This window comes from Hypanus sabinus, chromosome 29 (genome assembly GCF_030144855.1).
Source record: "Hypanus sabinus isolate sHypSab1 chromosome 29, sHypSab1.hap1, whole genome shotgun sequence".
NCBI lineage: Eukaryota > Metazoa > Chordata > Chondrichthyes > Myliobatiformes > Dasyatidae > Hypanus > Hypanus sabinus.
In genome coordinates this window covers 28,769,911-28,796,080 of record NC_082734.1, presented here as the reverse complement: position 1 = coordinate 28,796,080, position 26,170 = coordinate 28,769,911, and the positions used below count along the sequence as shown (strand labels likewise).

At 38.9% G+C, this 26,170-nt stretch overlaps 1 protein-coding gene across 1 annotated transcript in view; it reads left to right on the top strand.

Annotated features, from left to right (window-relative positions):
- The first annotated feature begins 10,522 nt into the window (after window positions 1–10,522).
- LOC132382794 (guanylate-binding protein 1-like) overlaps window positions 10,523–26,170 on the top strand; it is an 80,427-nt gene continuing 64,779 nt past the window's right edge. The window contains exons 1-3 of the mRNA XM_059953255.1: window positions 10,523–10,618; window positions 12,943–13,024; window positions 14,850–14,957. Of these exons, the coding sequence (XP_059809238.1) occupies window positions 10,523–10,618; window positions 12,943–13,024; window positions 14,850–14,957 (286 nt within the window). The remainder of the gene's footprint in view (window positions 10,619–12,942; window positions 13,025–14,849; window positions 14,958–26,170) is intronic.

The window sequence follows — 26,170 nt, the reverse complement described above, 5'->3', positions numbered from 1 at the left end:
ATATCCCCACACAGGGACCAGCCCTTATTGCCCGGGCCTGCAGGCTATTGCTCGACGAGCTCCTCTTCGCGAAAGGGGAATTCAAGATGATGGAGGAGATGGGGATTGTGTGGTGTTTCGACAGCCCGTGGGCCTCCCCACTCCATATGGTGCCCAAGTCTGCAGGAGGGTGTAGTCCATGTGTCAACTATAGGAAGCTGAATGACGTCACCATGTCCGATCGCTATCTGGCACCACACATCCGGGAGTTTATGGCCAACCTGCATGGGCGTGCATCTTTTCGAAGATCGATCTGTTCCGAGGGCATTATCAAATCCCATTTCTCTGGACGATGTACCCAAGATGGCCCTCATTACCCCCTTTGGCCTGTTCGAATTCCTTGGGATGCCGCTTGGGCTCAAAAAGGCAGCACAGATATTCCAGCACCTGATGGACGCAGCAAGGTGAGATCTGGACTTTCTGTTCATCTACCTGGTTGATATACTTATCGCCAGCCGCTCCCACCAGGAACATTTAGCACCTTCGCTTCTGCTCTGACGCTGCCTAAGTGACTACGGCCTGGCTATCAACCCCGCTAAGTGCCAGTCCGGCCTACCCACCATTGACTTCTTAGGACACCGGATCAACTGCCATGGACCTGTGCCCCTGCTGGCAAAAGTTGAAGCCATCCGCCAATTCACCAGACCCAGCACTGTTAAAGGCCTGCAGGAATTTGTTAGGATGGTTAACCTTTACCATTGTTTTCTGCCCTCAGTGGCCCGGATGATGCGGTCCCTTTTCGGCTTGATGTCTGGCAAGGACAAAGTGGTCACCAGGGCAGCGAGAGGCCGGCGTACTGAACCACATTATCAGGACTCCGTCTCGAAGACATACCCATTGGGCCAGAAGGTAATGAGCTCCTTTGCGATGTGTCCACCAGACAACCTCGGCCTACTGTCCTGACCGCTTGGAGGCACTGCATTTTCAACACCTTGCACAGTTTAGCCCACCCTTCCATCCGGACAACCATCCGGCTGATTGCAGACAGGGATGTGTGGCACGGCCTACACAAGCAGGTCGGGCACTGGGCCAGGACATGCACACACCATCAAACCTCCAAAATCCAGAGGCACGTAAGGGCCCCACTGCAACCCTTCCAGCCAACACATAGGAGGTTTGAACATGTCCACGTGGACATCGTCGGCCCACTGCCTGTTTCGAGAGGTGCTGGATATCTGTTCACCATGGTGGACAAGTTCACGAGGTGGCCGGAAGCTATCCCACTCGCTGACACGGCCACGGAGACATGCGCCAAAGCCCTGATTATCACCTGGATGGCACGGTTCGGACTCCCAGCCCACATCACTTCAGACAGGGGTGTGCAGTTCACATCGGCTTTGTGGTCTGCACTGGAACAACTCCTTGGAACCCACCTCCACTGAACGACTGCTTACCACCCGCAGTCCAACGGCCTGGTGGAGCTTTTCCACAGGCACTGGAAGTCAGCCCTGATGGCACGCCTCTGAGGGCCAGACTTGGTTGACGAACTCCCCGGGGTGCTGCTTGGCATCGGCATGGCACCCAGGGAGGACCTGCCCGCGTCATCGGCTGAACTTGGTTACGGTGCCCCGCTCACAGTTCCCGGTGAGTTTGTGCCAGCACCCCGTGGCCAGGAGGACACACCTACGACAGTCCTAACTACACTCCGGGAGCGGCTTGAAACACTTGCCCCAGTCCCGGTGTTCCATCACAGAACAACACCCTCTTTGGTGCCCAAGGACCTACGACAGAGCAAGTATGTTTTCGTTCGCCGAGGCACGCACAGACCACCCCTACAGCAACCATACAAAGGACCCTCAAGGTGCTGCACCATAATGGGACCACCTGCATTCTTGACATCGGCGGTCTTGAAGAGACTGTTATCATTGACTGTCTCAAACCGACACATCTAGACCTTGAATGCCCGGTAGTGGTGCCACCGCCACGACGACGAGGCCAGCCACCTAAAAGAACTCAGAGTGTGCAGGCTGTGGACTCTGCACCTCCTACCGCCAGCTCTGGGGGCGCGGCGGGTCATGCGGTGGCTCACCCACACAGCAAGCGAACCGGCTCCAACAGCCGCAGGCGAGTCCGCAGCCAGCGGCATTTGAGAAGGCTGTGAGTACGGGGCAGACCTCGGCCCAAAAGATGACGTCACTTTCACCCCGCAGAGAGCGGGGAATGCCGGGAGCGAGTACTTAAGCACGCGCTGATTGAAACAGTAAACAGTTCAACCAGACCCTGCTTGACTCAGTGTGTTGCTTTCACTCATTGCGTATCAGTGCAACTACAATATCCTCTTTTATATTATTGGCTAGCTTACTTTCATACATTATCTTTTCTCTCCTTATGTCTTTTTTAGTTCCCTTCTATTGGCCTGTAAAAGCTTCCCAATCATCTAGCATTGAATTAATTTTTGTTATTTGGCCTTCGTTTACCCTTATTCTGTCTTTGACTTCCTTTGTCAACCTAGGTTGTGTCATCCTCTCTTTAGAATACATCTTCATCTTTGGGATGTATCCTTCTGCACTGTTACAAGGATCCCCCTTGAAACAATGATCAGAGAGGCACAGAGAGATTCTGTGATTATGAACAAGTAATTTTATTGTCTAAACTAACAAGCACGTGATTTCATACACCACTCGGGTTCCTTGACTGTCCTGAATAGTGAAACAATAGGAAAGGTAATACCCAGAGAAAGGAGTTCTCTACTGGCCAGTTGCTCCTTGTTGTCCCAATCCAATCTCTGTGTGTTCCATGTAGGGTCACTTACCCTTGTTCTGCAAAGGTTAATCAAAGAAGTTAACACTATTTTGCCTCTAGTCCTGAAACTCACTCCAACTCCAACAGTTACCAACTCCATCTGCAACTTTACCTTGAACAAGTTGAACCTCGGCTTTGAAATGCACCTGCACGGCCCATCCTTTCAATCAGCATCACCTCTGCTTGCTTCTTCATGGATATTTTACCACAATTTACTTTAGAAAAAGGGTTATTAGTAATGTTTTAGATGAATTTTTATTTCCCTTCTCCCATAAGTAACAACTGGTAATTTATGGTTTTTTGTTCTAAATCAGTTACCAAGCCAGTAACCAGTTCAAGTCATTCAGGGCAGACACAGACCACAAAATTCACAAACTGGCATGTTGCATCTAACCAATGAATATCTCACAAATAACTTCTTAGTTGGAAATGATCCCCAGTCCAGAAGATTATCTGGAGCAGGGTTTCTCAACAGAGATCCACGGAACACTAGGGTTCCATGAGAGGTCGCTAGAGATTCCGCACGAGATCATGATTAAAAAAAATAAACATTATTTTGAACTTCATGCAACGGGTGATGATAGCACTTGCCGTGGTGGGCAGTGACGAACAGCCCTGTGAGAAGACTCATTGGAGGTCTCTCAGCCCAGTATGGCAGTGTGCAGTGGGACTGTGTTTATTTGTTTAGTCCATTCCCAGTTTTTGACAGAATATAGGGGAGGCCATTAGTATTTGTTGAGCACTGTATTGCATAGAGAGAAGGGCAGTAGGCTGATAATTGCTGAGCGCTCTATTGCACGGAGGGGAATGTGGTAGGCTGTAGAGGAGCCTGAAGTGTTTTTGGAATATTGAATGGACTCACCCGACTTGGGCTGTGATGTCAGTCTCCATCCCAAATTACCTTCTTCAACATCTCTTTGGGTGCTGCCGACCAACTTACGGATGCAAACAAACAAACAAAATTCGAGGGAAGTTTTCATTCTAAAGACAGTCCGGTTTGACGATTTTTGAAGATGAGATGTGAGATGGAAGAGAAGAATTCTTGGCCTAGGCTTATGGACAATTCTGTTATGGTTAACAATAAAGAATTGCAATTTTCTGAGTCATTTCACTGTACTAGTGCAACAATGGACATAAAAGAAGTCCGTGTTTAAAATGAAATGTATTTATCAGTGAGGACTGGTGATCCAAGTTGTCCTAGTGTACTGCACCCAGTCTGTGGAAAGCAACTTACAGATGTAGCAATGGCTCCAGCAAAATTGAAAAGACACTTCACTAGAAATGACAGCCATGACATGTAAAAATACTGATTATTTTAACAATGATTGGATTCTCAAATCAAACAGATTAACACTATTGAAAATAAAGTCACAGTCAGTTTAAAAAAAAATTAGGAAGCAAGTTATTTAGTAGCTTTATGACCAGTTTGCTTGAGAATATTAAAAAAAATACTCTGAAAACCTGGACAATGAGCACATCAATCTCCTGCTAAATATATAAATCTGGTAATTGAGCAGAGGAAAAGTTCTCAATAGGGTGATTGAGCTGGAAGGTGAATTGCAGTTCTTACAAAAAGTATTTGACCAGATTTTGCTGTGCGTTTCTGAGGTGAAGAATGGCTGCAGACACTAGCCTACTTAACAGATAATTTTTCATCAAAGGAACCAGTTGAGCAAGTCTCCGCAAGGTCATGCAGAAAATGTTTTGACTTCAGTTGGCAAGGTTCTTGGAATTAAAAGGAAACAGAATCTTTGAAAAAATCTTCTCAACTGAAATCCTGATATGCCTCCACTGCTGTTTGGGCTTGTGAGGGAAGAAGGAAATCAGAAAACCTTGAGTCTTACTCCTTCAACCTCATGGTAAGAATAAAGACAATTGGTCTGTCTGCTTCCACTGACCTTGAGACATTCAAATTCATTGCTTTGTAGACTATAGTTCTTTCAAGTCAACTGTGCCTTCCGAATAACTACAATAAACTCCAGCTGTTGCTGCATTATCTTGCTAGTGTCCACTTCCAATCAACTTTTCCCAGCTCCTCTCTCATGCCTCCATAATTCCCTTTACTCCTTTTCTGACTATGCTGTGATACATCTGACTTTGGCTTCACCTTCTCAAACTGCAGGGTGAATGCGATCATTTTATGATCACTGCCTCCTTACGGTTCCTTTACTTAATGCCCTAATCAAATCTAGTTCATTAGAAAACACCCAATCCAGAATGACTGATCCCTTACTGCACTCAATCATGAGCTGCTCTAAAAAGCCATCTTGTAAGCATTCTACAAACTCTCTCTCTTGCAATCCTACACCAGCCTGATTTTTCCAATCTAAATGTACATTGAAAGCTGCCATGACCGCAGTAACATTACCTTACCTGCAGAAACGTTAAGTTCCTAAGTTCTCTATAGTTAGGGGGTCAGCAAGAAAGAAACACAGATGGTAGTTTGCCTTGCAGGTGCCAGGGTCCGGGATGTTTCAGATCGCGTCTAAGATATCCTGCAGTGGGAGGGAAAACAGCTCCAGAGATCATGGTACATATTGGTACCAATGACATAGGTAGGAAAAGGGAGGAGGTCCTCAAAGCAGACTACAGGGAGTTAGGAAGGAAGTTGAGAAACAGGACCTCAAAGGTAGTAATCTCAGGATTACTGCTTGTGCCACGTGATGGTGAGGATAGGAATAGATTGAGGTGGAGGTTAAATGCGTGGCTGAGGGTTTGGAGCAGGGAGCAGGTATTCAGATTTCTGGATGATTTTGACTTCTTCTGGGGCAGGTGTGACCTGGTACAAAAAGGACGGGTTGCACTTGAATCTGAGGGGTCGAATATGCTGGCGGGGAGGTTTGCCAAGGCTATTGGGGAGAGTTTAAACTAGAATTGCTGAGGGGTGGGAACCGAACTGAAGTGATGGAGAGAAAGCTTGGAGCCAGAGCGAAAGGGAGGATAGGTAGCTGATGGAGAAAAGACGTACTCAGACCAACAGTTTGAGAAGTCTCTATTTTAATGTGAGCAGTATTATGAATAAAGCGGGTAAGCTCAGAGCATGGATCAGCCCTTGGAGATATGATGTTGTGGCCATTACAGAGTCTTGGAGGGTGCAGGGGCAGGAATGGTGACTTCAAGTATCAGGCTTTAGATGATTCCGAAAGGACAAGGAGGGAGGCAAAAGAGGTAGGGACATGGCACTGTTGATCAGTGATAATGTCACAGCTGCAGAAAAGGAGGAAGTCATGGAAGGGTTGTCTACGGAGTCTCTGTGGGTGGAAGTTAGGAATAGAAAGAGGTCAATAACTCTACTGTGTGTTTTTTAGAGACCACCTAGGATAGACACCTCTATCAGGTCACTTCTCATCCTCCTTCAGTCCAAGGAGAAAATGCTGAGTTCACTCAACCTATTCTCATAAAGCATGCTCCCAAATCCAGGCAATGTCCTTGTAAATCTCCCCTGCACCCTTTCTATGGCTTATACATCCTTCCTGTTGTGAGGCAACCAGAGGATAGTACTCCAAGTGGGGTCTGACCTGAGTCCCATATAGCTGCAACATTACCTCTCGGCTCCTAAATTCAATTCCACAATTGATGAAGGCTAATACACCGTATGCCTTCTTAACCACAAAGTCAACCTGTGCAGTTATTTTGAGTGTCCTATGGACTCGGACCCCAAGATCCCTATGATCCTCCACATTGCCAAGAGTTTTACCATTAATACTATATTCTGCCATCGTATTTGACCGACCAAAATGAACCACTTCACACTTACCTGAGTTGAACACCATCTGCCACTTCTCAGCCCAGTTTTGCATCATATCAATGTCCCGCTGTAACCTCTGAAAGCCCTCCACACTATCCACAACACCCCCAACCCTTGTGATATCAGCAAATTTACTAACCCATCCCTCCACTTCCTCATCCAGGTCATTTATAAAAATCACAAAAAGTAAGGGTCCCAGAACAGATCCCTGAGGCACTCCGCTGTTGACCGAATTCTATGCAGAATCTGACCCATCTAAAACCACTCTTTGCCTTCCGTGGGCAAACCAGTTCTGGATCCACAAAGCAATGTCCCTTTGGATCCCATGCCTCCTTACTTTCTCAATAAGCCTTGCATTTAACCATATTAAATGCTTTGCTGAAATCCATATACACTACATCTACTCCTCTTCCTTCATCAATGTGTTTAGTCACATCCCCAAAAAATTCAATCAGGCTCGTAAGGCATGACCTGCCCTTGACAAGGCCATGCTGAGTACTCCTAATCATATTATACCTCTCCAAATGTTTATGAATCCTGCCTCTCAGGATCTTCTCCACCACTGAGGTAAGACTCACTGGTCTACAATTTCCGGGCCTATCTCTACTCCCTTTCTTGAATAAATGAACAACATCCGCAACCCTCCAAACCTCCTGAACCTCTCCCATCCACATTGATGATGCAAAGATCGTCGCCAGAGTGTCAGCAATCTCCCTACCCCCCTCACCTCCCACAATAGCCTGGGGTACGTTTCTTCTGGTTCCAGTGATTTATCCAACTTGATGCTTTCCAAAAGCTCCAGCACATCCTCTTTCTTAATATCTACATGCTCAAGCTTTTCAGTCTGCTGCAACTCACTCTACACTCACTAAGATCATTTTCCATAGTGAATACTGAAGTCAAGTATTCATTAAGAACCTCTGCTATTTCCTCCAGTTCTATACACACTTTCCCACTGTCACACTTGATAGGTCCTATTCTTTCTCGTCTTATCCTCTTGCTCCTTACATATGTGTACAATGTCTTGGGGTTTTCCTTAATTCTGCCTGCCAAGGCCTTCTCATGGCCCTTTCTGGCTCTCCTAATTTCCTTCTTAAGCTCCTTCCAAGTAGTCTTATAATCATCTGGATCTCTAACATTACCTAGCTCTCTGAACATTCTTGTAAGCTTTTCTTTTCTTCTTGACTAGATTTATTGCAGCCTTTGTACACCATGGTTCCTGTACCCTACCATAATTTCCCTGTCTCATTGGAATGTACTTATACAGAACTCAACACAAATATCCCCTGAATATTTGCCACATTTCTTCTGTACTTTTCCCTGAGAACATCTGTCTTCAATTTAAGCCTCCAATTTCCTGCCTGATAGTCTCATAATTCCCCTTACTCCAATTAAACACTTTTCTTACTTGTCTGTTCCTATCTCTGTCCAATGTTATTGTAAAGGAGATAACAATTATGATCACCATCTCCAAAATGCTCTCCCACTGACAGATCTGACAGCCAACCAGGTTTGTTTCCAAATACCAAATCAAGTACAGCCTCACCTCTTGTAGGCTTATCTACATACTCTGTCAAGTAACCTTCCTGAACACACCTGACAAACTCCACCCCATCTAAATGCCTTGCTCTAAGGAGATGCCAATCGATATGTGGGAAATTAAAATCTATCATCATGATAATAACAGGGTTGTTGCTGTGCGAGACTTTAACTTCCCAAATATTGATTGGCAGCTTCCTAGAGTGAGGGGTTTAGATCATTGGAGAGGGATAGGAACAGACATGTTAGGGAAATATTTAATTGGAGTAAGGGGAAATATGAGACTATCAGGCAGGAACTTGGAAGCATAAATAGGAAACAGATGTTCTCAGGAAAATAATGTGGCAAATGTTCGGGAATATTTGCAAGGGGTTCTGTGTAGAAACGTTCCAATGAGACAGGGAAAGGATGGTAGGGTACAGGAACCGTGGAGTATAAAGGCTGTTGTAAATCTGGTCAAGAAGAAAAGAAGAGCTTACGAAAGGTTCAAAGAACTAGGTAATGATAGAGAATCTAGAAGATCATAATGCTAGCAGGAAGGAGCTTAAGAATGAAATTAGGAGAGCCAGAAGGGGCCATGAGAAGGCCTTGGTGGACAGGCTCAATAAACTGATCAGAAAGGTGGCTCTGTTACTGGAGTCAAACTGGACACTCTGGGGGCTGTGGTAGAACAAATGACCCTACAGAGAATCCTGGCAATAGTGGACAATGTTTCACACCCTTTGCAGCCACCTTGGCTGAACAGAGGAGCTCTTTTAGTAATAGACTCCAAAGTGCACTATATGAGGTCATTCTTATTATTAGAGTATTAAGCTCTCTAATGAGCAAGGGAAGTGATGATTCTTTCCTGTTAAACCATTTGAGATAACTTATTTTTAATTCTTTCTTATTTCTCTTCTGATATTTGTATATCTGTGCACCTGCAATGCTTCTGTGACACTGTAATTTCCCTTGGGATCAAGAAAGTATCTATCAAATTCATGCAGAATATCAGGTAATTATAAAGGATTAACAAACATTTTCTTGTAACTGTAGAATAAAGTAACAGCTACAAAGAGAGGTAACCCATAAGGTTGAAGGTCATAATAAGGCAAAGAGTCCATCCTATCATAGCATGGAAACATTCAATAATCTTATTAACAGTGGGGTGAAAGCTACCTTTGAGCCTGATGGTACGTGTTTTCAGGCTTTTGTATCTTCCACTTGATTGAAGAGAGAATGTCTGGGATGAGTGAGGTCTTTGATTACGCACATTAATTATGCTGTTTTACTGAGAGCAAAGTATAGGCAGAGTCCATGGAGGAGTTGCATTTATATAAAAACTTTCACAACTATGAGACATCCAAAAGTAGTTGACAATCAATGAGCAACTTGGGAAGTATTGTAATTGAAGTATTAGAGAAACTTTATCATTTCAGTCCACTTATTCAGTCCATCAGAAACAATTGTTACATTCTCCTGTATGCTTTGTTAATACAAATATCTAATCAGCCAATCATGTGGCAGCAACTCAGTGCATAAAAGCATGTAGCCATGGACATCTTGACAGAATAAAAGGCAAGGCTAACAGGTTTTTGATTGAAGAAGAAGAAAAAACAGGTATAGGCAGGAAGGAGCAAATGAGTTACTTAAGGTGTATAAGAAATGCAAGAGAACACTTGAAGGAAATAAGGGTTAAAAGAAGATGTGGTTGCTCTAGCAGACAGAGAGCAAAAGAATAGAAAGGGACAAAATTGAAGCTAAAAGAGATGGATTTTTTACATCTGTTTATCGGCTGAATATACAGAAGTGAGGCAAAACAGCAGCGAGTTTATGAACCCTATACAGATTACAGAGAAAGAGTTGTTTGCTGTCTTAAAACAATTAGGTGGATAAATCCCCAGGGCCTGACAAGCTGCTCCCTCCCTGAAGGGGGCTAACGCAGAAATTGCAGTAGCTCAAGCAAAGATATTTAAAACTTCTTGGCGATGGGTGAGGTGCTAGAGAATTGGAGGATAGCTATTGTCCATTGTTTAGGAAAGGATGACCCTGGAAATCATAGGCTGGTGAACCTGACATCAGTAGTTGCTAAGGTCATCTAAGGGAGCAGATATTTAAATATTTGGATAGACAGGGATTGATTAGGAATAGTGAACATGGCTTTGTGTGTCTACCCAATTTGTAGAGTTGTTTTGAGATAGTTACCAGGAATGTTGATGGAAGTAAGGCAGTGGATATTGTTTAGATGGACTTTGGCAAGCCCTTTTACAAGGTCATGTATGGCAAACTGGTCAAGAAAGTTCAGTCACTTGGCATTCAAGAATAAATTGGATTAGACACTGTCTTTGTGGGAGAAGCCAAAGAGTGGTAGCAGAGGATTGCCTCTCTGACTGGAAGCTTGTGACTACTGGTGTGTTGTCGGAATCAGTGTTGGATCTGTTGTTTGTCATCTGTACCAACAATCTGGATGATAATATGGCAAAATGGATCAGCCAATTTGAGTATGACAGTAAGATCGGGGGTGTAATGGACAGCAAAGAAGATGCAGTTCAAGTTGGCAGGAAAGCAACAGTAACTTAAATAATAATTAGTGCTTTACAGTACTGGTTTCCAGAAGATCGTTTCTGAATACACATGTTAAACCTTGAAGTGGATGGGCCACAGCAGCAGAAGACCACAGACATGCACTCAGTGGCCACTTTATTAGTTAGAGGAGATGCCTACTAAAGTGGCTCCTGATTGTATATTACAGTTGTAGAGGTCATTTCAAACACTAGGAGGTATTGTAAAATCACTGACTAGTAGCTGGTGAGTTTGATGTAGTTTTAATGACAGTAGGAGATTGCATTTCTTGTCAGTGCACAAGGTTCTGTGTTATTTTTATCTGTGAGAGAGATAGCTTCTAACCCAGTTGTATTGTACTTAACCATTTTAAGTCCTGTAATCTTTGCTCCAATATTTTTGCTATTGTAACTTTTCAGCTATTGGCAAGACTACTGAAGAGCAGGTAGACAGAGGACCTCTGAGCTACAAATAAGCTAATCAAGGAGATGGTCCAAGAGGTTTGTCATGGTTCTCAATTACTGACTGGACTGACTGGCTGTTTGATTATGGAAGGTCTTTTAAAACAATAAGATCTGGGAGCAGAATCAGGCCATTCAGTCCATCAAGTCTGCTTAACCATTCATCATGGCTGATTTATTATCTCTCTCATCCCCATTCTCCTGCCTCCTCCCCATAACCTTTGATGCCTTTACTAATCAGGATCCTAGCAACCTTCACTTTAAACATATCCATTGACTTGGCTTCTACAGTCATCTGTGGCTATGAATTCCATAGATTCATCTCTTTCTGGCAAAAGAAATTACTCTTCATCCCTGTTCAGAGGGGTGTCCTTGTACTCTGAGTCTGTACCCTCTGGTCCTGGGCTCCCCCACGATAGGAGTTATCTTCTCCACGATCACTCTGTCTAGGTGTTTCAATGCTCGATAGGTTTCAGTGAGCTCCCTCATTCTTTGTTGAGCCCAGAGCCATCAGTATGGTCGTTGTGCGTTAACACTTTCATTCCTGGGATCATTCGTGGGAACTTCTCCTGGACCTTCCCCAATGCCAGCACATCTTTTTATAGTTATTGTGAGCACTTAAATTGTAATATTGAAAAGAAGATCTTCATTTTGCGTCTTTCCATGTCTCATGGTCAGGAGCTGTTGGCATTGGGGAATATCCCCTTGCCATTCTACATCAAGGTATAACAAACTTTCACAGTAATATCACTTGCCTGTAGTGCCAAAAGATGATCCTCAGTTGTTGACAGCACTGAACAGTCGTCTTTGTGACTTTCAGATAAAAAGATGAAAACTCATTTTCTCTTTTTACACCTGCCGGCTCCTCACTGCTTCAGCTTTCTTACTATTTTTCTTTCAGATTCCAGTGTCTGCAGTTTTTTCTCTTGTGACTCTTCTGTTGAGTTGGATGAAACCATCATCAAAACTGAATTCCAACAGATTGCAAAGTTGCACCAATTTTGTAGTAACAGTTAAAGACTGATAGCTTTTTGTGCATTTCTTACCTGGAATTATCATCAGCAAGAGTAAATGATGCACGTCCAAACACAATCTTAATGTGGACAAATTTGATATCTAACTTAAAAGATCTCCTGTTAAAATAGGAATGCTCTGTCCGTGTATGCACTACTATTCAGTTGGTTGGTGGGGAGGGAGAGGGGTGGAGGGGAGATGGTGAAGGTTGGGGGGGTGGCTTGGTTAAACTTTCAAAATGTAATCGGCAACTGGTTGTATTGAATGTAATTTGTTGGTGTTGCAATAAAAATTAGTGATTAAAAAAAAACAGTTAATGACTGATAATACATGCTTGAATCCATAGTTATTTTGAATATATCACAATGGAAAATATTCACTGTCTAACTCATTAATCCAGTACTTTCTCCTCGCCTTTTATTGTTTCTCTTTTGACACATGACCAATAGTTTACTGAAAATGTGATATCTATACTGAAAATCTTAGCATGGTCTATAAATTCCCCAGGACCAGAAAAGAATGGAGAAGATTTCCAAAAGAGTGAATGCAATCTAAGAGGTGAACAACAATGTTAAACTACTGAGTGAGATGCTGGAGAACTACAGCAAAGACGAAACTTTGGAGAGTAATGAAGAAATAAATAATGAAGGTTATCGTATGAGCGAGAACTTTGTGTTTACATTTTGTTCATCCTATGTTGGAGGCACTCTGCCTATAAAGAAAAGATTCATCTTGTTTCTCAAAGTATATCACATCCTTTTTCCATCTGCTTCCAGGCAGAGCCATTTCAATTGCTGTAGCCTGCAGAACTTAGAAAGTGCTTCAGTGTTAATTAATTAGAGCTTTCCTTTTACATAGGCGTTGTACCAGCGATGTGAGAAGATGAGACCTACACTTTTCCGATTAGCGAGTGATACTGAGGATAATGATGAAGCACTAGGTAAATCCATAAATTAAGGTTGTTAACTTGCCTGAATGGTTATGTAACATGTGCACTTTTATGTAGTTAGTTGTGTTGGTTCTGGTTGAGAGAATGCCATATGAAATTACCATAGTTGTCTTACTTTCAGCTATGGGTAGGATTGCAGCATATGGATGCAAGTGATAGGCTGGCTATTTGCAACAGAATTACAGATGTAAAGGAATTGCACATGATGAGTGCAGCTCATCTTGATACTCGTGTTGAGCATTGAACGAATGCACCAAGTTATGGAGTAGCCACTTTCCCATTTCCGGTTTTTATTGGATTTGAGGCTGGAGTTAACCTGCCTGCAGGAATGAGGCTTCTCTGTGTTGGTGTGTGGGAAGGAGGGAAAGGAGCTTGTTTTACTGTTTTTGTTTTGTTGGTGTTGCTTCTGTTGTTCTGTTGATCCTTATGGGCATGCTATGTTAGCACCAGAATGTGTGGTGACACTTGTAAGCTACCTCCAGCATTTTTGGTTGTTAACACAAATGACACAGTTTCACATTATTCCTTCTGAGTAGCCTTAATGGAAGCAACACTGATTTCTCTAACTTCCAGTGATTTTTCACCCCTCCCCTTCTCTCTTTTTCAGTTCCACATTGTGGCACCCCTCTCAGCCCTTCTCTTCCTACCTGCCCATCACCTCCCTCTTCTGCCTCTCCACCTTCCTTTCCTTCCTCTCTCTTCAGCCCTTTACCTTTTACACCTAACCTTTTCCAACTTCTTACTTCATCCCACCTCCACCCTCACCTGGCTTTGCCTATCTATCACCTGTCATCTTGTACTCATTTCCCTCCCCCAACTCTGTTTCTGGCCCTTACACTCTTCCTTTGCAGTCTTGATGAAGACTCTTGGCTGAAACATTGTTTATTTCCCACCTGCTGAGCTCCTCCAGCATTTTGTGAGCAAACGCGAGGAAATTTGCAGAGGCTGGAAATGCAAACAACACACACACAAAATGCTGGTGGAACACAGCAGGCCAGGCAGCATCTATAAGGAGAAGCACTGTCAACGTTTCAGGCCGAGACCCTTCATCAGGACTGCCCGGCCTGCCATGTTCCACCAGCATTTTGTGTGTGTTGTTCCAGCATTTTGTGTGTTGTCCTGGATTTCCAGTATCTGTACAATCTTTTGTACTTATGGCTTATTTCAACATACTTGTGATAAATAAATGTATCTGAATCTTGACAATGAATTATATCTAGTTGTGTTACAGATAGACAGACAGACATAATTTATTGATCCCGAGGGAAATTGGATTTTGTTACAGCCACACCAACCAAGAATAGTGAAGAAATATAGCAATATAAAACCATAAATAATTAAATAAAAATAAGTTAATCACGCCAAGTGGAAAAAAGTCCAGGGCCAGCCTATTGGCTCAGGGTGTCTGACACTCCGAGGGAGGAGTTGTAAAGTTTGATGGCCACAGGTAGGAATGACTTCCTATGACACTCGGTGTTACATCTCGGTGGAATGAGTCTCCGGCTGAATGTACTCCTGTGCCTAACCAGTACATTATGGAGTGGATGGGAGTCATTGTCCAAGATGGCATGCAACTTGGACAGCACCCTCTTTTCAGATACCACCGTCAGAGAGTCCAGTTCCACACTCACAACATCACTGGCCTTACGAATGAGTTTGTTGATTCTGTTGGTATTATTTTAAAATAGGTTCTGTACTGCCTTTCAGTTGTGTGGTAGATGAGTAAAAAAGGGTAAGCAGCAGTCAATGTTGTAACAAAATTTGTTTAACACAGAACTTCTAAAGTTCCTAAGTTTGCTCTCACCACGTTCTGCAGCTGAAATCCTCCAAGCAAATGACAACTTAACACAAGCCATTAACATGTATAAGAAGATAGTGAAAGGGGAAGAAATTAATGGGATGACTGAACTGCCAAACATTAAAGGTACATGTGGCTTCAGAGGCCATACTTCGCATCTGTGTTAGATTGTGTGTGGCTCATGATATTATTTGTATTTACCTCTTATAACAAGTAAAGTGGCCACTAAGTGGATGTTTCTGATATTCTGCTGTTGTATCTCATCCACTTCAAGGTCCAAACTATTCTGTGTTCAGAGGTACTTTTCTGCACCCAGGTGTTGTAACGTGTGGTTATTTGAGTTGCTGTTTCTTTCCTGTCAGTTTGAACCAGTCTGGCTGTTTTCTTCTGATCTTTCTTGTTAACAAGGCATATTCACCCACGCAACTGTTGCTTACTGACATTGTTTTGTTTTTCACACAATTCTCTGTAAACTGTACAGAGCTGTGTGTGAAAATCCCAGGAGATCAGCAGTTTCTGAGATGCTTAAACCACTCAGTCTGGCACCAACAATTATTCCACAAAGTTAGCTGGATCACATTTCTTCCCCATTCTGATGTTTGGTCTGAACAACAACCGAACCTCTGGACCATGTCCACATGCTTTTATGCATTGAGCTGCTACCTCGTGACTAGCTGATTAGATATTTGTATTAACGAGCAGGTGTAACTAATAAAGTGGCCATTGAGTGTAAGTGTTGGGGGGGGGGGGTTAATTGATTACTATAAATTTTCCTTGGGTGTAGGTTAAAGAAAACATAATTAAAGAAGAGTGAGAGAAGAAGAGAAGGGTAATACAGCTGTGGGATTGTTCTGCTGAGAGTCGGGATGGTCTCAATGGGCTGAATATCCTGTTTCTATGCCATAATAGCCAAATGAATTATGTGCTATTCAAGTCACCCCAGTCCATTCTGCACCACTCTAGGTGTCCTACTACAGGTAGGATTTGAAGGCTTTGGAACGGTACAGAGGAGGTTCAACAGGATGCTGTCTGAATTAGAGGGATGAACAGTAAGGAGAAGTTGGACAAACATGTATCACTTTCTCTGGATCACCTGAGGTTGAATGGAGGCCTGATTGAAGTTAATAAAATTATCAGATGTATAGATAGGATAAGAAATCAGAATCTGTTTTTCTTGCAATAATATCAAATACAAGAAATCATGCTTTTAAGTGGAGAGGGGGAAGGTTTACAGGAGATGTGCAGGACAAGTTTGTTTTTTTGCAGAGTGGTAAGTGCATGGAACAGGCTGGAATCTAGTGGAAGTAGATACAATGGTGGTGAATATGAGGCTTTTAGATAGGCCTATGAACATGCAGGAAATGGAGGATTGGGGTTATGTGTAGGCACAAGAGATTTAGTTTGTCATCATGTCAACCACAGTCATTGTAGACCCAAGCTTGTTCCTGTGCTGGACTGTTGTATATTCTTTAAATACCACCACTTCTGAATGTTACAGAGAGTAACTGTGTGGATTCATATCTGGTCATTGTCTTGACCATTAATTAAGTGCACTATTTTCTATTCCATTAGAATACAGACCATAAAACATAGGAGCAGAATTAGGCAATTCAGCCCAGCAAGTCATCATGGCCATCCTGGATGATTTATTTTCCCTCTCAAATATTTTCTCTTGCCTTCTCTCCATAACCTTTGATACCCTTACTAACCAAGAATCTATCAATACCCACTTGAAGTATACAGGCCTCTGCAGCCTTCTGTGTAATGAATTCCACAGATATGGCATCCTCTGGCGAAAGATGATCCTGTTTCCCTTTCAGACTTACTATGGATATAGCACCTACTGAACGTATATAACATGGAAATTGTCCTCCTCCATAACGTATATATTATTTGAATGCCTTTACGCTACCAAATCAAGAGGCAAATGAGATTTATGGTTTAATAAAATGAGGTCCTCCAATGGTTGGGGTCATTCATGCATCTCACTTGACTACATGATACAAAAGCTAGGGAGATATGATATGGAGAGCAAGTTGTTGCCCATGTAGCCTAATCCCCCTTTCCATGCAGCTGCTAAGTCCAAAGGAATGGCAGAGACAGATACAATTTGGCACCAGCAGTGTTCCAGGAGTTGCCAGTCAGTGTTGAACTCGCTTTGGGCTACCTTAGGGATTCCAGCTCCTGATTGTTTCTGTCAGGGTTCACTCCTGAAGCCTTTCCTATGAGTGGGTATAGTCACAAGGTAGTGGGGGTTTGAGATCAGAGTTTTCCTTTTCCTAAATATATTACTAAAGGGATTACAAACATACAAATTCCCATTGCACATGAAAGAATACATAAGCAATGATTACAGTATAAATGAGTTTTCCCAAAACATGAACCATACAGTATAAGTATGAACAAGGTATATCTAGGTATTTCATAATATATAATATAAAAAACACAGAAAAAAAGTGTTATGCAAAAATAACTAAGCTACTAATCTAATAGCTAATAAAGAAAAAAAAAGCAAAAAAAGAAAAAAAGGAAAAACTAGAAAAAGAAAAAAAAGGCTGTTTATAATATCTCACAAGAATACATAATCATCAGTGTCATCAACTCTGATCCTCTCAACGTAAATAAGATTAAAGCTGGAAAATCAAATAAGCTTGGAACAGGGTCATATTACATCATATGAAAATATTGAATAAATGGTCTCCATATCTTTTCAAATTTAATACAAGTATCAAATACACCACTTCTAATTTTTTCTAAATTTAAACATAACATAGTTTGAGACAACCATTGAAATACAGTGGGAGTGTTAATTTCCTTCCAATTCAGCAAAATAGATCTTCTAGCCATCAGAGTGAGAAATGCAATCATTCGACAGGTGGAAGAAGATAAATGAAATAAGTCCATCATTGGTAAACCAAAAATTGCAGTAATAGGATGGGGTTGTAAATCAATGTTCAATACCGCAGAGATAATATCAAAAATATCTTTCCAATATTTTTTCAAAAGTGGACATGACCAAAACATATGAGTTAAAGACGCAGTTTCAAATTGACATCTATCACAAATAGGATTTATATAAGAATAAAAATGAGCTAATTTATCCTTGGACATATGGGCCCTATGTAGGACCTTAAATTGTATTAATGAATGTTTGGCACATATAGTTGATGTATTAACTAATTGAAGAATTCTATCCCAATTCTCAATAGGAATAATAAAATTAAGCTCTCTTTCCCAATCATTTTTTGTCTTATAAAGTGGCTCTGAACGTATCTTCATAATTATATTATAAAGTTTTGATATAAGCCCTTTTTGAAAAGGGTTTAATTCAAACAAACTCTCCAAAATATCTGAAGACACAAAATTTGGAAATGTAGGAAGTACAGTACTTAAAAATGCCTAATCTGTAAATGTCTAAAAAATAAAATCTAGGCAAATTATATTTATTAGTTAATTGCTCAAAAGACATAAAACAATTGTCCAAAAATAAATCAGAAAATCTTAGTAATCCCTTAGTTTTCCAAGCCGAATAAGCTTAATCTATAATTGAAGGGTGGAAAAAGCAATTAGATACAATAGGAATATTTAAAACGAATTGAGTCAACCCGAAAAATTTCCGAAATTGAAACCATATAAGTAAAGTATGTTTAACTATCAAGTTGTCAATTCGTTTCCGCAATTTAGAAAGAGCAAAAGGGAGAAAAGTCCCTAAAATAGAACCCAGAGCATAACCTGGTACGGATTTAATTTCCAAACTCACCCAATGAGGGCCAAAAGATCCATCCCAGTCTTTCAACCAACATAACAAATATCTAATATTAACTGCCCAATAATAAAATCTGAAATTAGGTAATGCTAACCTACCTTCTTTCTTTGTCTTCTGTAAGTATACTTTACCTAACCTGGGATTTTTATTCTGCCATATATATGAGGAAATTTTTGAATCAACATTAGTAAAAACAGATTTTGGAATAAAAATTGGTACAGCTTGAAAAATATATAAAAACTTAGGTAAAATAACCATCTTAATAGCATTAATCCTACCTATCAGAGATAAAGGTAATGGTGACCACTTAGTAAACAAGCCTTTACTCTGATCAATTAAGGGTAAAAAATTAAACCTAAATAATTCTTTATGGTTTTTTGTGATTTTAATCCCTAAGCAAATAAAAGAGTCATCAACTAATTTAACAGGTAAATTTCCATAAATTGGGACCTATCTATTCAAAGGAAACAATTCACTCTTATTAAGATTTAACTTATACCCAGAAAACTCACTAAATTGAGCCAACAATGATAGAACTGCTGGAATAGATTTCTCAGGGTTAGAAATGAATAATAATAAATCATCTGCATACAAAGATAACTTATGAATATCTGTCCCACGATTAATACCCGAAATATCCTGTGATTCTCTGATGGCAATTGCCAAAGGTTCTAAAGCAATGTTAAATAGTAATGGGCTAAGAGGGCAGCCTTGTCTAGTGCCCCGAAATAAACGAAAAAAGGGAGATCTTTGATTATTAGTGAACACCGAGGCTACTGGAGTGTGATAAATCAGTTTAATCCAGGAAATGAATGTCGGACTAAAATTAAACTTCTCCAACACATTAAATAAGTAAGGCCATTCAACTCTATCAAATGCTTTCTCCGCATCTAATGAAATAACAAATTCTGAAGTGCTATGTGAAGGAGTATAAACAATATTCAGTAATCTCCTAACATTGAAAAAAGAATAGCAATTTTTAATAAAACCGGTTTGATCTTCCGAAATAATTTGGGGTAATACCTTCTCCAACCTGGATGCCAGTAACTTGGAAAAGATCTTGGAGTCTACATTCAATAAAGATATTGGTCTATAGGATGCACAGTCAGTAGGGTCTTCATCTTTCTTCAGTATTAAAGAAATGGAAGCTCTATAAAAAGATTGTGGCAAATTCCCCAATCTAATTGCTTCTTCAAAAGCCCTGCATAACCAAGGAAAAAGAGTAGTGGAAAAACATTTAAAAAATTCTACTGTATACCCATCTGGACCTGGTGCTTTCCCAGAATTCATTGAGGAAATAACCCCTTTGATTTCTGCATCTGTAATAGGAGTATCTAATATTGAAAGATCATTGGATGATAATTTTGGAAAATTCAATTTCCCAAGAAAATCACACATGGTATTACGATCCTGAGGGAATTCACATTGATACAGGGAGGTATAAAAGTCTTGAAATGACTTATTTATCTCATCATGGTTAACTGTCAAATCCCCATTCTGCTGACGAATCTTAGTGATTTGATGTTTAACCAAAGCATTCTTCAACTGACTAGCTAGCAGTTTACCTGATTTATCACTATGTATATAAAAATCAGATCTGGTTTTCATTAATTGATTTTCAATCGGAGATGTAAGTAATAAACTATGTTTCGTTTGAAGTTCAACCCTTTGTTTGTAAAGCTCCTTACTAGGATTGATCGAATATTTCTTGTCAATCTCTTTAATTGTATCAACCAATAAAAGAGTTTCCTTCTTAATGCGTTTTCTCAGACCAACGGAGCAGGAGATAATCTGTCCACGTATATACACTTTAAAAGTGTCCCAAAGTGTTCTGCAAGAAATATCATCCATGGAATTAGTTGAAAAGAAGAAATTGATCTGTTCCTTCATAAATGTAGTCAAGTCCGGATCTTGCAGTAAGGTAGAGTCAAATCGCCATTGTCTGGCATTTGATACTGTATCCATAAATTTAATAGAAAGTTTTAATGGAGCATGGTCACAGATGGCTATAATATCATAATTACAACCAATTACCGATGGAATAAAACAAGAGTCAATAAAAAAATAATCAATTCTCGAATAAGAATGATGAACATGTGAAAAAAGAAAACTCTGACGTTAGGATGCCGAAATCTCCAAATATCAAAAACTCAATTATCAGTCAAAAAGGAGTAAATACAAGTGGCCGACTTATTGGGTAAAGTCTGAATAGATAAAGATTTATCCATCAAAGGATTTAAACAACAATTAAAGTCACCACCCATTATTAACTTATATTCATTTAGATTAGGTAAATAAGGACTTAAAAAAATCAGGACAATCCACATTTGGAGCATAAACATTAACCATAGCAACCTTTTTATTACAAAGTAAACCCGTAATTAACAAAAATCTACCATTCGGATCTGAAAAGATATCGTGTTGAACAAATGCAATAGAGGAGTCAATAAAAATTGAAACTCCCTTTACTTTGGCATTCGAATTCAAATGATACTGTTGACCCCACCAAGACCTAAAAAAGCGATATTTGTCCTCCTTCCTCACATGAGTTTCTTGTACAAAAATGATATGAGCATTAAGTCTTTGGAATACTTTGAAAATCTTCTTTCGTTTAATCGGATGGTTTAAACCATTAGTATTCCAAGACACAAAATTAATGGTCTGAGCCATAATTCTAAAATCAACCCTTTGGTATAAAAAGGGTTAACCAAATTATAAACTCACGCACCCGGAAGAGGAACAAAAATAAAGAGCGGACCCAGAAGTGATGACATTGTAAACCTATTTGAAGTTCAAAAACAGCCCAAATGAAAAAACTAAAACAAACTGGTAAAAGAAAAATAAAATTAGAAAACAGACCATGCTCCACCCCCACAAGAAAAAGAAAAGAAGCCAAAATATGGCTAGAAAAAGGAAAAAATGAGACTAATTCTACCCCTATATCAGCAGAAGACCACTCCATATATAAATGATATATATTAAAAAAAATACCCCGACTTTAAGAATTATAATCACTATACTAAAACTACACTTCTTAATATACTTAGTTGTAAAAAAAAAGAATATAATCACTAAAAGCTTATAAATTGGGTTATAACCCAAACAAATCAAGACATATTTAAATATGATAAGCGATGCATTGTAGGAAGAAGACAAGAGAAAAAAAAATAACGCCATCTTTAAACAAAACCAAGAATATTTTTCAAAAAATCACCATCTTAATAAAAAAGAATTCACCTTCGAAGGGTTAAAAATACACCTTCGAAGGAACAAAAATAATAGTCAAGAATATAGTATAATAGTTAAAGTGTATAAAACAGAGCGATTAATATGACAAAAACACATTTTAACTTAAATATAAAGTATAGGGTAAACCTACACCAATAACCAGAGACTAAATCTGGTTTGAGGAATCGAAAACCATCTTACACGATCAGAATCACTCATTTATTAGAGATTAGTGTCTGTAGCAGTAGGGAAGTTCTCCTCCAGATAACTTCTCACTTCAGATGTAGAAAGGAAGTCTGGCGTGGAGCATTCGGCGGAGAGATTCTAAGCTTCTAAGCAGGGTATAAGAGCGCAGGTTTTAGATTTTTCTCATAACATTCAGACATCAGAGGTTTAAAAAAAAGCCTTTTCTTCATAACTTCAGGACTAAAATCTTCAACCAAACGGAAATAGTAATCTTGAAATTTAACCATTCCTACATGCCGAGCCACACGAATAAGTTGTTCTTTGTCGTGTACATAATGAAACTGGACAATTACAACCGAAGGTTTAGCTGGAGCACTCGATGATCGACGCCTAATTCTATGTGCACGATCAAGTAACGGAGGGATAACCGACGGGAACGCATCTTTTAAAAGTTGAGCAAAATATTTCGAAGGGTCGTCTTTTTCTTTGCTGTCTGGGAGACCAAGTATACGAAGGTTCTGTCTTCTGGACCGATTCTCAAAGTCGACATTCTTGGCTTTAAGTGTTTCCACCAGTTTAGTGGTTGAAAGTAAATCCTGCTGCAATTTTTCAATTGTCAAATCTCGTTTCCGAGCGTCTTCTTGCAAAGATGCGATAAGAACTTGCAGCTGGTTAATTACTAAATCCGTCTTAACCAGATAATCTTGAAAAGCCTTTATATCTTGTTTAAAAATTTGTTGTAGTTCATCAAATTTTTTATCTAAAGCCTCCATAAACAGTTCATAAGTTAATTCAGTGTGTTGCGGATGAGCTTGCTTCTTTCCATTACCATTCGGGTTGCACCCAGGTTCTCGTCCTTTAGATCTAAGAGCCATTTCTGTTTGCATATCTTCAAAAATTCACATTAAACTCTTAATGATATGTCCAAAAAAACAGCAAGAATCTTTTGGTGTAGGTAAAAATAAGTTGGATAAGGGTGATCAAAAGTTAAAAAAAGTAAAGTTTATGGAGCGAACCTAAAACAGTACTCACTCCATGAGCGTCTCCCGCTGACCTTGATATTGTACGAATCTAAGTCAGAAATTTATTGTATGTATCATACTATCAAAACATAATCTTGACCAATTTTTTCCACCAATTTTAATATTCAAATCAGATTCCCATTTTTGTCTTGATTTATGAATTCCTGGTTTAATTGCCTGTTTTTGAATCAAATTATACATACAAGAAGTAAATTTTTAAATTTTTCCTTTTTGAATTAATATTTCTATTTCATTAGATTTAGGCATTAACATTGTTTGACCCAGTTTATCTCGTAAATAGACTTTTAATTGAAAATAACAGAAAAGGGTGTTATTTGATATTTATTTTTTAATTGATCAAACGACATCAATAGACCTCCTTCAAAACAGTCACCTATATATTTAATCCCTTTTTGAAACCAGTTATGTAAAACTTTATTATCCATTGTAAAAGGAATAAGCCTATTTTGAATTAAGGTTCTTCTTGCTAATAAAGATTTCTTTATTCATCGTCCATATTTACATTATTCCATAAATCAATCAAATGTCTTAATATAAGAGATTCTTTCTTTTCCCGTATCCATTTGGATTCCCATTTATATATAAAATCTTCTGGTGTATTTTCTCCTATCTTATCTAGTTCTATTCTAATCCATGCCGGTTTTTCTTCATCAAAAAAGATGCAATAAATCTAATTTGATTTGCTTTATAATAATTCTTAAAATTTGGAAGTTGTAACCCTCCTAATTCAAACTTATATGTCAATTTTTCCAATGATATTCTTGACATCTTTCCTTTCCAAAGAAACTTCCTCACATATGTATTCAATTCTTGAAAAAAATTCTGAGGCAGTTGTATTGGTAAAGTTTGGAATAAATATTACAATCTAGGAAATATATTCATTTTTACAGCATTAGCTCTACCTATTAATGTTATTGGTAACAACATCCATTTATCAAGATCTTCTTTTATTTTTTTTTTAATAATGGCAAATAGTTTTGTTTATATAAATTCTTTACATCATTATCGACTCTTATACCTAAATATTTTATCCCATTTATTGGCCATCGAAATTGAGTTATTAATCAACATTGACTATAATCTCCTTTGGTAAGGGGTAAAATTTCACTTTTATCCCAGTTTAATTTATACCCCGATATTTTCCCATATTCTTCCAATCTGAAAGATAGTTTTTGCAGTGATTGCAATGGGTTTGTTAAATAAATCAGAACGTCATCAGCAAATAAATTGATCTTATATTCTTCTTGATTAACTCTAAAACCCATAATATCTGAATCTGTTCTAATTATTTCAGCTAATTGTTCTATTGCCAATACAAATAGGGCAGGTGATAATGGGCAACCTTGTTTAGTTGACCTTGTTAAGCGGAATGGTGTTGAAATCTGACCATTTGTAACTACTTTAGCTTGAGGATTAATATTTAAGGTTTTAATCCATTTTATAAAAGATTTTCCTAACTCATATTTTTCCAATACCTTAAATAAAAAATCCCATTCCAATCTATCAAATGCTTTTTCTGCATCCAAGGCAACAGTCACACACATTTCCTTTCTTTCTTGTGCCAAATAAATTATGCTAAGTAACTGAGTTATATTGTCCGTTGCTTGTCTGTTTTTAATAAAGTCTGTTTGATCCATATGTATTAATTTTGGTAGATATTCTATTAGATAAAATTTTTGCTATTGTTTTATAATCTATGTTCAACAAGGAGATAGGCCTATATGATGTTGGTTTTAAAGGATCTCTATCTTTTTTTTGGCAATACAGTTATGATCGCTGTCGAAGAAGATTGTGGGAGTTTGTGCATTCTTTCCACTGGATGGATTAATTCCATAAAAGGAGGGATTAATAAATCTTTAATTTTATTTATAAAATTCAGGTGGAAAACTGTCTTCTCCTGGGGATTTATTACTCTGAAGTGATCCTAAAGCTTCTTCAACCTCTTTTAATGTAAAGGGCATATCTAATCCTTTCTGTTCTTCCAAATTTAATTTTGGAAGAGTTATTTCTGATAAAAATTTATCTATCTCAGCAATCTTATTTTGTGATTCTGATTGATATAATTCAGTATAAAATGTTTTAAAAGTTTCATTAATTTCTAAAGGTTTATAAGTAATCTTATTTGCACTCATTCTAATTGCATTTATTGTTTTAGAAGCCTGTTCTGTTTTCAACTGCCAAGCAAGAATTTTGTGTGATCTTTCACCTAATTCATAATATCTCTGTTCTCATAATTACCTTTTCTGTTCGATTTTTCTGGAGTGTATCATACTGTAATTTTTTATTAACAAGTTGTCTTCGTTTTTCTTCTGTCATATATCTTTGGGATTCTTTTTCTAATTTTGTAATATCTTTTTCTAATTGGTCTATTTCTGCCATATATTCCTTCTTAATTTTAGATGTATAACTTATTATCTGACCTCTCAAGTATTTCATCGCTTCCCATAATACAAATTTATCCTCAACTGAATGTGAATTTGTATCCAAAAAAAAATGTTTTTTCATAAAATCACAAAAATCTTGATGTTTTAATAAAATTGAATTAAATCTCCATCTATAAATCGATTCCTCCTTATCCACCATTATCATTGTCATTATCAAGGGGGAATGATCGGACAATATTCTTGCTTTATATTCCACACTTTTCACTCTATCCTGAATATTTTTTGATAATAGGAAAAAATCAATCCTTGAATAAGTTTTATGTCTATTTGAATAAAATGAATAATCTCTTTCTCTTGGATTAATTTTTCTCCATAAATCAATCAGATTTAAGTCTTTCATTAATGATAGTTAACTTTATTACTTTTGATTTTGTAACAACTTCAGTTGACCTATCTAAAACTGGGTCTAAACAAAAAATAAAATCTCCACCTATTAATATTTTATCATGTGCATCAGCCAAGTTCAAGAAAACTTCTTGTATGAATTTTGCATCATTTTCATTTGGCACATAAATGTTCATAAGAGTCCATAATTCCAAAAAAATCTGGCAATGTATAATCACATATCTCCCCCATACAGTCAATTACTACATTTTGTATTTTAATTGGTAAGGTTTTATTGAACAAAATTGCGTCTCCTCTCGATTTTGAATTAAATGAGGCTGCAATAAC